The sequence below is a fragment of the Corvus brachyrhynchos genome, unplaced genomic scaffold, assembly GCF_000691975.1.
Source record: "Corvus brachyrhynchos isolate BGI_N302 unplaced genomic scaffold, ASM69197v1 scaffold302, whole genome shotgun sequence".
NCBI classification, from domain to species: Eukaryota; Metazoa; Chordata; class Aves; order Passeriformes; family Corvidae; genus Corvus; species Corvus brachyrhynchos.
Window position 1 is genome coordinate 3838319 of NW_008237244.1, and position 14429 is coordinate 3852747.

Here is a 14429-nt window from a genome sequence, read left to right on the forward strand (position 1 = left end):
AACAGAAGAGTGGAGAAGGGAAATGTGAGAGGTTTTAGAGAGATTTATTTTTAAAAAGCAATGCAATATCCAAGAGGAAATGTCAAGGAAGGAGCTGGGTATACAAGACCAGAGGGGAAATCTGTGAATGATTTGCAAGTCTAGTAACTAAAAATAACATGGGTTAAGCCTTTTGACTGGGGAGGTGAGTGGGAAAAGAGGGAAGCCAAGCCTGGTGCTGTGGGCTGCAAGTCAGGCGGCAACAGTGCCAGAGGGAGGGTTTCTCTGTGGACACCTTCCTGCCACATGGCAGCACAGCTCAGGGGCACTTCAGATGAGAAGTACTGCCAAATGTGCTCATCTGCACATTGGGTTTTAAACAAAGAACCAGTTTGTGTTGTGTCATGAAGCCATTACAAGTCATTTGTACAAAAAAAAAAAAGAAAAAAAAAAAAAAAGAAAAAAAAAAAAAAAGAAAAAAAAAAAAAAAGAAAAAAAAAAAAGGAGAAGAAAAGGAAACACAATACTTGCCCATGTGAAACAGCAAAGCAGAGAGTCAGCAGAGAGCTCCTCCACCCCATGCCCTGCTCTGGTCCTGTCAATGTGTCCTCTGAGTCCCACAAAAGGAATAAGACACTGTCCACCTTTAAAACACACCTTATTCTTCTTTAGGAACACATTCTTCCCTAAGGGTATTTGTGATCTCATCAAACTGTGGAGCAAAAAAAGCAATGTGGGGCCCACTCCCACACTCTCTGGGATTACAAATATCAGACAAATATGGTTAGATCATAATGAGTGGTGGTGGATCTGTATTTGTGGAGGCCAGTGGGCCTGCTGGACAAGGAACGGAAGGAGTCCTATGGTGGGGATAAGTCCTAGGTTCCTTTCCAGCTTATAGTGACGGAAAAGCTTCCCCCAGAATGCTTGTTCTGTAATGTTAATGTACCCCTGCTCCCCTGGTTGGCTCTGTTGGCTGCTACAACCACTATCACCTGATATGCCCTCAGAGTTTCTCGATTAGCTCCCTTACCCTGGACCCCCCATTGCTCTGCCCCAGGACCTCGCTGAAACCTCGCATGAGTGCTGGGGCATCAAATCTCTCCTGTAAAACCCTATGCGAAAACTCTTCCTGTTCATTCACTGTCGGACTGTTTTAGCTGGCTATCCAGTGTGTGTGTGTGTGTGTGTGTGTGTGCCAGTGTGCTGGCCGCACCGAGAGGCTTCCTTGGAGATGCTTTTGGGAAGGTTGCGGCATGTTGCCACCTAATAGAACCGTGACACGTATTCTGCCTCTGCCTCCCCGCTCTTTGGGTTAGAAAAAACAAATCTGTTAGGCTATTCTGAGAGCTGATGAGTCAGAAAATGTAGCAGGCACACTTCTGTCTCCCTATTGAAAATTTATACCTTAAAAAAATGACAGTAAGGACAAGATGCCCCTTACTTCATTTGAGAAGGATTTCAGCACTTCACCATGTCAACCATGTTAGAGATTTGAAAAAAACCCAATAACACACAACAGCTACTATTGCCAGGTTTTTAAGATTTTTATAGATAATCAAAGCTCAGATTTTTTCTCGAATTTTCTGGGTAAATTAAAGCTTGCAGAGAAGCAGCAGTCCACAAGACAGAGGGCAAAATTGCTATGGAGGGCGGTATATCTAAATTTACCACCAGATTAGCAACTTTTTATGTTTGCAGTCACCCCTCTGCTATGTCAACACAGTATGAAGATTTAAGTACTTGCCAAATATGCATTCAACGAAATGTTAAAATGAAGGAATAAATGCATTTGTAGCGTAACAGCATATGCAGATATTTCATTCCAAGTAGATTTAATAGAATTGAAAATGTGAAGGTCAGAATAAAATACTCAGCTTTGGGAAAGTGAAAAGAATGTAAGAACAAGAAGTCAATATCAGGCATATTTGATTAAAGAAAAAAACCTGCAAGCATAAAATTAGTCATTTAATTATGTTTCACAACATATCTCCTGGACAGCAAACAACTACACCACCACAAGAAATTCAGAAAAATGTTTAACAGAATATTTTGCAAGCATGTTAAAACTGCATTTATATGACTTCAATTAAACTAGCAGAAAAGGAATTACTCCAGTGATCATATTTTTAATAAAATATATCTTTAGTCCTCATATATTAGCCAGTGAATTTGGACTGGAGAAATGTAACTCCATACAAAGACTACAGTGAACTGTATAAAAATCTGTTTAATGGTTTTCCAGTCACATTAGTCACTGGTATAACACAGATGAGAGTTACAATTTCAATTTTAAGTTTCAAGGGGGAAAACTGTCCAATCAACTCCTTACAAGTTACATAAATAGTAACTCAGATAGTACCTTAAAATTCTTACATGCATTGTTTTAAAAACATTCTGTAGTTTTCTGTGTCTTTTTCCCACGAAACAGAAATTTGGTTGTGCCAGATCCATGCCTACATCTATAGGAAAGGTGACTTAAGAAACCCCAGTTCAGCTTAATGCTGGCAAAGAGACAGAGGGGAAAAGGTACATATCATCTATCACCGTACATTTCTCCCTTTTTCATGTTTCATCATCATCCAGGAATGCAGGAAAGCTGTGTAAAATGTGTGATGACTGGGATTAGATTTTGTCAACAATCATTCTTCCTTCATCAAGCTACTCTAGCAGCAATGGCATCACCATCCTACCCTGAGTATGAAAGAGGAAAACGTCCCCTGTTCACCTACTTGACTGCTGGTATTCACTGGCTCTGGCAGCTCCCCACAGCAAGCATTTTCTAACATTAACAAATACGACTCTCAGAAGCACTTTGAGGCACAGTCCAAGCAGGAGACTTGCTGGTCCAAGGTGGCATGCAGACATGACCAGCATGGGCTCAGTGCACAACACAACAGCACAAGCAGGGAACTGTTTCCTCTGTATCACAACCCACCACTACAGTGGTCTTTGGAGTGTAGCCTTTCCTGGAGTCTGTACCGACTACTTCAGTAGAAGCAGGGGTTCAGATAGCATTAACTGGCTATGTCTTACACTGGCTGCAGTTCAAGCAGTTGAAGGGAAAGATGACAAGTTTGTCATTTGACAAATTCTCAGCTCAGCCACTGACTTTTGAAGATGTCCCCAGATTGAGCAGTAGCTCGTGGATAGGTATGTACCTCTGGGCTTGGCAGGGCAGCAAGAGCTGACTAGCAATGAAGCAAGAGAGACCCAAAACCACCCAGAAACAGGTAGAAAACACATTTCTGAACAAGGAAAGAGAGCTTGTGGGTAAATGTTGCTGAAAGAAACCTGGGATGTGAACAAAGAACCTGTTGACCATTTGACTCCTGTGCTAGCAGAGATGGGACTCTGAAAACAAACTAGACTGTAGAGTCAAGCAATAGACCCCATCAGTTTCTGTTCTCAACAGGAAAAAAAATTGATTCCAGATGTTTTAATTAAAAAGAGATATAACAGTTATCACTTCTGATTTTTTTCAGAAGAAAGCAGTGAAATTCATCCATCAAAATCAACTGGATTTCTAACTCCAATAGGCTCCCTACTACTGTTAAGAGATTTAAAATACTGTGTTTGGAAACCTGACACTGCCATACAACCACCTCCTAAACACCTTTCTCTATTATTGTAATTATTCAGGTCCTTCAAGCTCCCTTTAGGGATGAAAATCCCACATTTCCAGCACTAGAGTGTGAGGTGGCTTTGGCAGGGCAGGAGGAGGGCAAAACAGCTCAGCTGGGAAATGCCCTTTAGCCAAGCAATGTGGGAGCACAGCTGGCTTAGGAGCAAAGAGGCAGGACTAGCTAAAGCTCTGAAACCACTGGATACACACTAGATGCTTCTTGCTCAAATAGACTGTATACAAGTATGGCTCCAGAGCAAGAAGAGCTACAGGCTTGAAATGTTGGGAAAAGGGCACAGATATCTCCTTCACAGAAACTGACAACCAACATCCAAAGCAGGATCAAGTCCTGCAAACTGTCCAACCAAAATATGGCAGCAAAATAAATTTTGTGGGATGTTCTATGTGTAGCTGCTTAGCTAGCCTTTCATCTCACCTGGAAAAGCAGCTTCTTTTGTAAACCTTGTGTAAGAAGGGAACATGGGAAGCTGTGTTTCAAATGACACCAGAGTACTAACCGGACCAACATGAAAATGCTGAGGCAAATGGCACTGGCCAGCTCCAGAGATGTTCTTTTTTGCACATAAACTAACAAACACAAAATGTTAGAATTATAAATGCAACCGGAAAACAAGTTGGGTTTGAGATTTCTAGACTGTAATTAGCAACACAGCTGTTGTTCTGTAAAACTAGAAAACTGCAATTTGTGTGAGTGCTGTCTCTCCTACAGCTTCCAAAGGCCCTCATCACACCACATTACAGCTCATGCAACACCCCATGGACTCCCTCAGCTTAAAGAAGGGAACCCATTAGCCTTTCCTTTCTAAATCACATCCAGTGTCTCCCCATCACCTCTTAATTACGCCAAATAATGCTCTCAATACTGCCATAGAGATATTTGCTATCACACAGAGTTTGCACACAGATTAAAAGGAAAGAGACTGGTGATTACCACAATGTTACATATGTTCTGGTAACCATGTGTTTCCCATCCGAAGAAAAGGATAAAAGTGCCTTCTTCCTGCCTCTCCTCAGGTGGGACATAAATGCACTTGCCCATCTCTTCCCAGTCACCCGTTTGACAAGAGTATATCAGAACTTCCTATTCTAAATATTTTTATGCCTCTATCAAATTTAGTTAAAATAGATCAAAAGATTAAAACCTGCAGAGGGCTGGGCAGGGCAGCATTGCAGAAGGCACACTGCAGATTGCACAAGTTTACTGACATGGACATGCTACCTGCAGTTATGCAGGGTAATTTCTTAGGCATCAGAAATCCTCAGCTAATGGCAACAGCCTTGGCTTCCCTGAAGGAAGTTTACCAGTTCAGACCTGTTCACAAACTGCCTCAGCAACTCTAAAAACGTTTTTATTCCCAGTAAAAGGAATAAGGAGTAATAACCAACTGAAATGTTCATGTTTCTTCACATAAACAACTTCTGTGGAAATGTTTCCCGTTCTTCCTTTTTTAAGCACATCTGCCATGAAGCAGCTTGCCACAGACCTTGCCTATCAGTGGTATATATAAGCTTCAAGAATTTAATTAATGTTTTTCTTTCTCTTGTGCTTCATGTAACTTCATTATTAACTGTGATAAAAGACCCCTTTGAACACCAATAGTCAGTATGGCCATTAGTGAATTTTTCTGAGATTAGCTACCTGCAAAGCAAGCAGCCATGAGAGAATAGTTGATACAGACAACTTGATATGGATGCACTAAGGAAAATGCTTCTTTTTGCTTCAGTCAGGAGATGTCCACAACCAGTGTGGGTACCAACAGGTGCACAAGCCGGTGCTGACATTTAACTATACATTGCCGAAGGGGATGTTTTGAGAGTGAAATTGCACCTGCACAGAAAACATAGCAAGATTCACCTTGTTGAAATGTAATCTAGAAGCCAACATTTGCTCTGAATTTGCTGCCTGTGCTTCCTCCCTGAAGAACGAGGAGAGGGAATGGCACCACCAGCAGGTACCCCCTTTCTACCATCCCCACTGTAGAAGATGAGCAGAGAGATATTACATCTACTAGAAGCAAAGTATTCAGACAGACTGAAACTTTCCACTCGTTAGCCCTTCTACTTTCCAGAGCTAACTGAATGGTTATAGTTTTAAACAGTGTTCAAGAACTACAGCAGCTCACAATCGGCCCAATGTTTTTAAGGTATTAATCTTTTGAAATGTATACGTGGGATTTTACATCAATTAAATAAAATTCCACTCTCTGGTAATATAAAACAAAACAGTTTCTGTTCAGTCTGATCTTCATGTAGCTGCCTTTCTCTCAAAAAGAACCAACATTCATGTGAAGTCAAAATGGAAATGGAAAAAAAAATGCTACCAAATGTTTGATGTTTTGAAGACTATGTAAAACTACTTCAGATTGTGCTACTGGTACACATCCTTGTACGGAACGTGTAACTATTACAGTGTCTGAAAAGCTAAAAAACCCAAAAGCAAAACAAAACAGAAAGAAAAAAAACATACCAATATGATACAGAAATTGCCACCTCAATTAAAAAAATAAAAGCTAACACTGAAGATTCATGAAACATGAGGTATAAAGGCCAACACATTAAGTAACTGATTTACCTAGAAAAAGCAAGCAAAAACTATTAAAAATTTTACTTGAGACAAGGAAACAAACTGTATTGCTTAAAATAAAGTCTTACTCTCTGAAACCATTATTTTAATGATTTTTAAATTAATTTCATGTATCTGGTCCTAAGCCAATAGTTATTAAATGGTTTTGGGAGGAGGTTATGTTGAAAGTATGGAATTGCATTCAAACTATAATAATTTTTCAAGTATTACATGAAATTGTCAGAATCCAAATTAAGAGGCATAATTTGTGTCTTGTCCACAAGCCATGTCTAAGGGTCACAGTGATATCATGATGAAATGCTATTAGACCATCATCGAAAAAAACTGCTTCAATAGCGTAGTAGTATTTTGCTTTCGTTAACCCAAAGGACCATGGCAGAAGTACTGCCATTATTTCTTACTACACAATATAAACTTCATATTCTAGAAATCATATTTCAGAATGCTCATTTCAGCTTGAGGATCATATCACCACAGCTCTCAGATCAGTTATACTCTGGTAAATGCAGACACAGTTTTTATGGCTACACAATGCACCATGGCTTTAAGACTCCCTGGACACAGTAAAAAATTTCTACACATGCATGGAGCCAATTGAATTGGCTTATCTTCATTTCAAATGTATTTGGTGGACTAGTCTGAGACTAAATTTATCAGGGTCCAAAAGGATATTGAACAAAGTCTCCATAGTTCAAAACACAATGCTCATTCAAAACACAATCTGTGGAATTGATTTTAAGTAAAAGCCATTAATTTGTTTCTCACACAATCACACAATCTCCACATCTTTTTATTTTGCTGTCCTTTTTTTTTTTTGGTCGGATTTTATATGCATAAAATACAAAATCTGCATTAACCAATCTGCTATGAAGGCCAGTTTGTGAAAGGCCCTATTGTTGCTGTTTTACCGAGAACCAGTGAGCAACGACACAATCCAAATCCAAGGAGAAAAGGAAAGTGTGGTGATGCAATGTTTTTATTGTATTTTGTATGTTCCTTGTACCCCAATGCTTTGCCCCTACCTTCTCCACTTCTATTCCCAGTTAGTCTGCCCCAGATCTAAGTTGCTTCCCCCGTGCTCCCATATATGGTTATCCCCTCCCCTTGTTCTGGCTCCTTCCCTATCAATCACCCACAACCCTCCTGGAGTTCTGGATTGTTCTGTGTCTGTCACCCAAGCCCTCCCTAATTACCCTTATATGGTCCCCGTCAAGCCCCCGAGACCCTGCCCCCTTGGATACCTCCCCTCTTGGAAATCCCCTAAACCTCAACGCCCCATTGGGGCATGTGACCCCTCTCCCTCCACCCACCAAGACCATTGGACCAGATGTGAGTCAGTCCCTCCAGCATCCCTCCCTCCTAATCTGCTTATTGGTCCCCAGTTGGGTCACTCCCCTTGTTCTGCCCCCTTTATAAGGCATGGTCGCTCTGCAATTGTTGTTTGTCCTCTGTAGATACCATCCACTAAACAGGGATTTCCTCCCATGGCAAGCCTGCCTACTACTTTTTATCCTCTCCCTCGTCGGGGCTGCTGACAGCTGTGGCACCTGGAGCTTCAGCTCCCCTGGGCAGAGCTGAACTCCAGAGGAGCAGCTTTAAAGCCTAGAGCCTTTGGCTGCTCCCCACTCTTGCCTCACACCGCAGGTGCTGGCCCGGCTGAGAAGCGAGTGGTCACTGCAACAGGAAAGGAATTATTTTATTATTTACAAGCTAGGTTATGTATCTTTGTATGTGAGAGAGAATGATATGATTGGTCGCTTGACCAGCCACCCCCTAGAGGGATTGGCTGAGGTTCTCTAACACCCATTCAAAATACTTTTTCCAGAGTACCAAAGCAAGGCTGGAAAACAAACCCAGGTGCAAGATAATAGAATTAGTTTACAAAACCATCTTTCACAGTTTCTCAGCTAAAGCATGAGAAAGAACCACTTCACAAAATGCTTCAGCAGCTGGAAAATTCCTCTGCTCCTGCCTTTTAGCATCCACATCGTCTGCCCCTTGGTTATCTACAGATATGAAGACCTAGAAGTCCTCTCCCAGCCTTATGTTCCTGAAGAGCACTGGTACAACAAGAAGAGCAGAACACTACAGCTGCCCAGAAGAGAGGGCATCAGCAAAGGCTCCAGCTTTTCCCAGCTGAGAGAACAGCATTTCACCACAGGTCGCACAGCAAACACACAGGCTACTACCAGAGGAAATCAAATATTTGAACAAGAAGAAAGTGATGCATTTCAGCCATGTGTGAAGGAAAACCCAGTGAATAAGAATTATACAATGCCACCAGGAACTTGCCCTTAAGAAACACAGAACAGTTTATTCTGAATGGAATAGAGTACCAAACACAGCAGAATAACTTTTTTTTCCTTGAAGGTGGAGAAAACAGAGAATTTTCCAAGCATCATGAAAAAAGGATTAAAAAACACTAAAAGAAGGAGTAAACCTGGATTCTCCATAGAAAAATCCTATTTAGTTTGCTTTTAAAAGACCAAAAATTTAAACAGACACACTTTGTTTTAGTTACAGACTGATAATCTAATCATTCCAAGGCTGGGAAAAGGAGAGGTTAGAGGTTCAAACAATGCACAATAAAGGAATAGGAACTTACAGGGATGTCTGATGTTCATGACTGCAGTCTGCAAGCAGCTAATCACGTAACAGAGCTTGTCTACAAAGAGCTCTTCAAGAAAGATTGAGATTGTTGAAGTGCGCAAATCCTTCCGGTGGGAAGCAGCAAAAGATGGTTTATTATTTAAAGGCTGCTAGGGCTAAGAGCAGGAGCAGCAGCTGATTTTAGTTTCTAACGAATACATTAGGCATTCCTCTTGACCACAGGTTACATTTGTGGAAAAAAGGAGAATAAGAAGGAAAAATAGATTCCATCTGATGAAGGGGGGAAAGCATCCTTGGATATCAACTCAGCAATCTAAAAAGTCTGTTTTGAACTAGTTTTGAGGCATATAGTGACAAAATGAGTATTTGTGCTCAGAGATGTGGATAAAATATAAAATCCAGTTTAGATATCACACAAAATGTACTAGAAATGTAATGCATTAAAAGTATTTTTAAATTAAAGATTTACCCAGATCCTTAATGAGTGATAATGCTTCCCATGATATAAAAGCTCCACCACCATCATCCATAGCTCCTTGCCCAACGTCCCAGCTGTCCAGATGTCCACTGACCAATACAACCTAGAAAAGCAGTTTTGAGAAAACATATCTACATGAAAACACTGAATCAGAAAATTGTTTAGCATTTAAGCATTTTAATGATTTTGTCATAAAGTTGGCATTTTAGTTTAGAACAAAAGGAAAGAAATTCAAATAAAACTAAAACATTGTTCTCTAGTTGCTGAATATTAATCTGGGATTCTACTACTTTAAACCACTGCGTAAGTGAAACTAGATAAGCTGTGAGAAATGTTTAAATGAAAGGTCTTATCTTGTACATTATGAAAGTGCATACTTTCTGGAGATGCAGGACTACTACACTGCTGACTGGTGAAATTTTCTTTCATATTACATCTGTTTAAGCCCTTAGGCATGAAATTTCATTAATCCTATTTTTGGGTGCATAAGGAAAAAATACGAACTTAGACTGAAGCATTCCCAGAGGTTTTTGTTTTATTATATATCTATGGTACTTGTCACAGAGGACCTCTAATTTATTACTAGATCCCCTACGTGCTACAACAATGACAAGGTATTTTATAGTTCCATTAGTCATAAGGATATTTTAAAACATGGTAGCAAGTCCCAGATGCGTTTTCTGCAAAGAAAGTTTTGTGACTACAGTAGAGAATAGTAGTATGGGCATCTCCAGAAACATCCACTTTCAGATCTGAACCCTTCAAATGTTGACAAGCAGCATCAGACCAATACCACAAGTGTGACTGTTCCCTAACTGGGCCTTAAGCTGAAGGGCTGATGGATCTATGATTACAATGGAAAGGTCAAGGAGGCACAAAAACTCTGAGCCAAGCAGGCAGCATGGTAAAATGGTGCAACAGCACAAAACCAAGAGCAGGACATGTTGAAACATATGACAACTCAGCACTAAGGAAAAACTGAAGGAGGCCCTGGAGCATCCACCTCTGTTCTGCGCAGAACTGGCCATACACAAAGGGATGCTTCCCACTCCCTGTTTAGCTGATGTCAAACAAGTCTCAGAGTTGAGGGATCCAGAAAAATGTAAAATATATTCATTCTTTCTGCTACCGTCTTCTCCCTAAGGATAAGGATCTCCTGGCATATTGTCTCATCTTCCATTCAGCACAGGACAACTAGTTTAGCACTGAAAATAAGAACATAATGTGTTTTTCCTGTTGTAACTCCTGGAAGGCAAGAGTCTACGCTGTAAAGCACGCAGTGAACATTGCAAGGAAGTAACTCGGAGCCCAAACATGAAGATCTCTATTTTCTTCTTAATGTGAGATAAATCTGTTTTCACTGCATATTAAAATTAATGGACTAACTATCATGGCAAGATAAAAAATATCAAGTACTCATCATACAACAGTGTCTTTTCATGTAACCGAACACAAACTCAGGTAACATAACTGAAATATCCATAGCAATAAACTATGGGCCATGAGAAAGGGCCATGAGAAAGTACTAATCATACCCATTGAACTGCCATGGGTCTGACTGGAATGCACCAAACCCCTTCAAATTTAGAAAATAGACTGTGAGATGTTTATAAATGTGTGTGTTACAAAAAACAGAACTGTCATGCCTTAGAAGCAGAAAAAGCTTGTGATCAAAATCTGAAGAGCAGCTTACTCTTTCCTTCTCATGTCTCAACTCTCTTTTCTGCCTTATCCAGCCTTAACATGTGCTTGCTTTCCATCACAGACTCATCTTCTTGGTAGATTACAGACATGCTGCAATCTTTATTCCAAAACCTCCCCTCCTTCAACAGCACTTAAATTTGGACGGCCGGCCCCTCTGTAAAAGCCTCAGAATTTCTCTGGGGTATTCCTGTGATTTAATATGATCCTCTAAAGGCCAACACAAAAGATTGCGAACAGCACGTTTTCTAGGGACACTGCCCTGCAGTAGAAGTATGTAATCTGCAGCAGCCCTCTGCTACAGTAGCAACATAGCTTGAAACCAGATCACCTGAGAAAAGCAGTGCCAGCTTTGGAGGTAGAAAGGTTTCTGAAACGAGAGCAGAGAAGATAAATGCTCACTGGGGTACTTGCTGCTCTTCTTGCTTTCCTCTAAGGGAAGACTATGCACACATGCACACACATGTGCACATTTGCAGGTGGTGAGGGCAGTGCATGAATGAATTCTGCTTTGTGTTCGTTCCTGAACGTGCAGCCCCACTGCAACCTGCCTATGCAGGAGAGAGCTCAAACACCACCACACTTTGCAGCCAACAGATGCAGACTCAATACAGTTCCACTCAATAAGGAATTCACACATAATAATATTTTTTTAAAAAGAACAGAAAAGGCTCTGAGTGAAAACCCAATTGTCTGTGGTATAAAGGATGTCTGTTCCACAGCTTCAAAGTTGCCATGTGGTTTCTTTGTTCTTAAAGCAAAAATTGGTTTTAAGAAAATTACTATTTTGCGTCCTGGGAAACAGAGCTTCAAGATGAAGTGAATTATTTAGAATACTTTTGTAAATTCATTGAGAGAGAACCAAGTTTACAATAGAAGTGATGCCTTGTCTGTAGCAGTGAAAGAATACATCACTAACGCTGTTCCGTGGCAGCAATCTCAACAGAGTGTCTGAGAGGGAATTACTCCTCATTTCTGTGGAACAACACATATTGCAACAGCAGGAAATTCTGAATCAGAAGAAGGTGGTGTAATCTCATTTGGGGTTACAGACTCCAGTTGTAAGCATCTTCACCAGCTCCAGAACATTACACCAAAACAGATCAAGGTTCAAGTGGATTGAGAAAATCAGTTAATTTTATGGATGAACTTCGACTTAAATTTACTGAAGCTGTTGCCAAGAGCAATTACATAAATACAACCATTGTACTTCCATGTGAAAGTTTCTTCCAAACAATTGTGCTTTCAAACTATCATGTTTTTGTAGCAGCTGCTAAAATGTAAGTTTCACTGATCATGCTGATAGCCATAGACATTCTTAAAATAAGACACAGCTATAAAATAACAAAACCCACTGTGTTTATCTTGGTCTTTTAGTAGACAGAATGTGTCTGAGCAATGAATGGAAATATTTCTGAAATTCAGTCTAAAGTACTATATTATTTAAAGTAATATTATAAAATAATAGTAGTATAATACTCTGTATAGGTGGGCCAATAATAAATGCAGTTAAAGCTATCAAGGAGGTATGATTATTGCATTTTACACATTGCTTTCAAATCTGTTATGTGATTCTCAGCTCCAAATCTACACAGAAACTAATAACTTATATTTGCACAAAACAACCCTATAGAAGTACCAGAAGAATATATGCATTGCAAAGCAATGCTTGTAAGTATCTGTAAATATAAGTATTTGTTTTAAATATGCAGAGAAACCACAAGCAACTGTATGGGGCAGTACAAATATACCAATACATATTTGCCAAATTGATCAAAAATAAATTTAGGATGAGAGAGCTTGCATGTAACATGACAAGATTTCTTTTTCTTACTCTATTTCCTTCTGCATCAGCACGATGATCTCTATTGGATGCCTTTAGGTCATGTGCAGCCTTTCAATCAAGCATATTGAAATATTTTGAAAACAAAAAATATATTTAATATTCTAACCCCAAGAAGATTAGGAAGAGGAACCCCACATTCACTTACATGTGCCCATGTCATGGACTTAACCTTTTCTAAGCAGGATGGTTTATGACACTAAAAAATAATCTCCCATCCCATATGTAGTCACACAGGCCAGTTGCATTTGTCATGCACATCCTGGGTTGCAGTGCATTCTATTACCATCCTCATGAGCTGTTGAAACCAGGTGGGGCAGTGTTTCCTTGCCTCCTCCCTCCAGACTATCTTCTGTTAATGAGCCCATCAACACCTTGCCTCATGACTCATCATCCCATTTGTGAGATGCTCCACCCAGGAGGAGGAACCAAGCATTCCATCCTGGATATAGTCTGAGATTCCAAACACCACAGACACCCTTTTCCATTGGATTCCCAGAGGACAGGAGCTACATAGCCACCACTGGACCTTCTGAAGAAGAGCAGCCCCTTCCTACAGGATCACTGCTTTGACAGAACCACATCCATCACTTCAGGAGGACTGCAGCCACCATTTTATCAGACTGCTGCCAACACCCTTGCTAACAGAGTGTCAGGTCGTATCCTGACGCTGTCAGTTTAACCTAGTGTTTTCTGGCTTTATTTTTTGATTTCGCTATTAAATTGTTATTCTGACTTGGTGCCTCCCACTGGTTTGTTTTCAAATTAGTACAATGCAACAACTTCATAAAATGCAGGTGAACTACCTTCTGCCTGATTAAATGGAATTTTAAGAAATGTGTATCCCATTTTTAGTTAAACACAAAGCAAAGGTTTCTTTCTATGCAACCTTAGAGATCATAAATATTAAACATTAGGAAAGAACTGTAAGCAACATTTTCAATCACTTCACTTAATCTAGAATAACATTTGTATTAAGTTGTGAAAACTGCTATGCAGAGTTATTATTTCATGTCCCTGAGACAGATGTATATCAGGTAATGCAAGAGTAATGGAAGACTAATGAAGCCATCATTCATCTTTACCTTCATGGATGAAGAAGGCTTCATGGATGGAGGTTTAGATAGGACCTTTATTGATGGAATCTGCCTATCAACACTTTTCTCTTAGAAAAGCATGCTAATAACTTTCATTATTCAAAACACTGAAAAGTATTTTTCTTTACATTTTCCTCCAGCAGACAGTGAAGATAAGGAGCACCTTAACTTGCAAGAGGACAAAAAATTTAAACAAGCATCACATACACGAAGAATCACAGAATCAATTAGTTTGGAAAAGACCTTTTAGATCAAGTCCAAATTATGACCAAACTCCACCTTGTCAACTAGACCATGGCACTATATGCCACATCCAGTCTTTTCTTAAGCACCTGCAGGGACGGTGACTCCACCACCTCCCTGGGCAGCCCATTCCAATGCCCAGTCCCCCCTTCTGTGAAGAACTTCTTCCTAACATCCAACCTAAACATCCCCTGGTGCAGCTTAAGACCATGTCCTCTTGTCCTGTCGCTGGTTGCCTGGGAGAAGAG

At 40.2% G+C, this 14429-nt stretch overlaps 1 protein-coding gene across 1 annotated transcript in view; it reads right to left on the reverse strand.

Moving 5' to 3' along the window:
* CPQ (carboxypeptidase Q) overlaps window positions 1-14429 on the reverse strand; it is a 133261-nt gene that overhangs the window by 49370 nt on the left and 69462 nt on the right. Inside the window, exon 4 of the mRNA XM_008630694.2 lies at window positions 9289-9400. Within this exon, the coding sequence (XP_008628916.1) occupies window positions 9289-9400 (112 nt within the window). The remainder of the gene's footprint in view (window positions 1-9288; window positions 9401-14429) is intronic.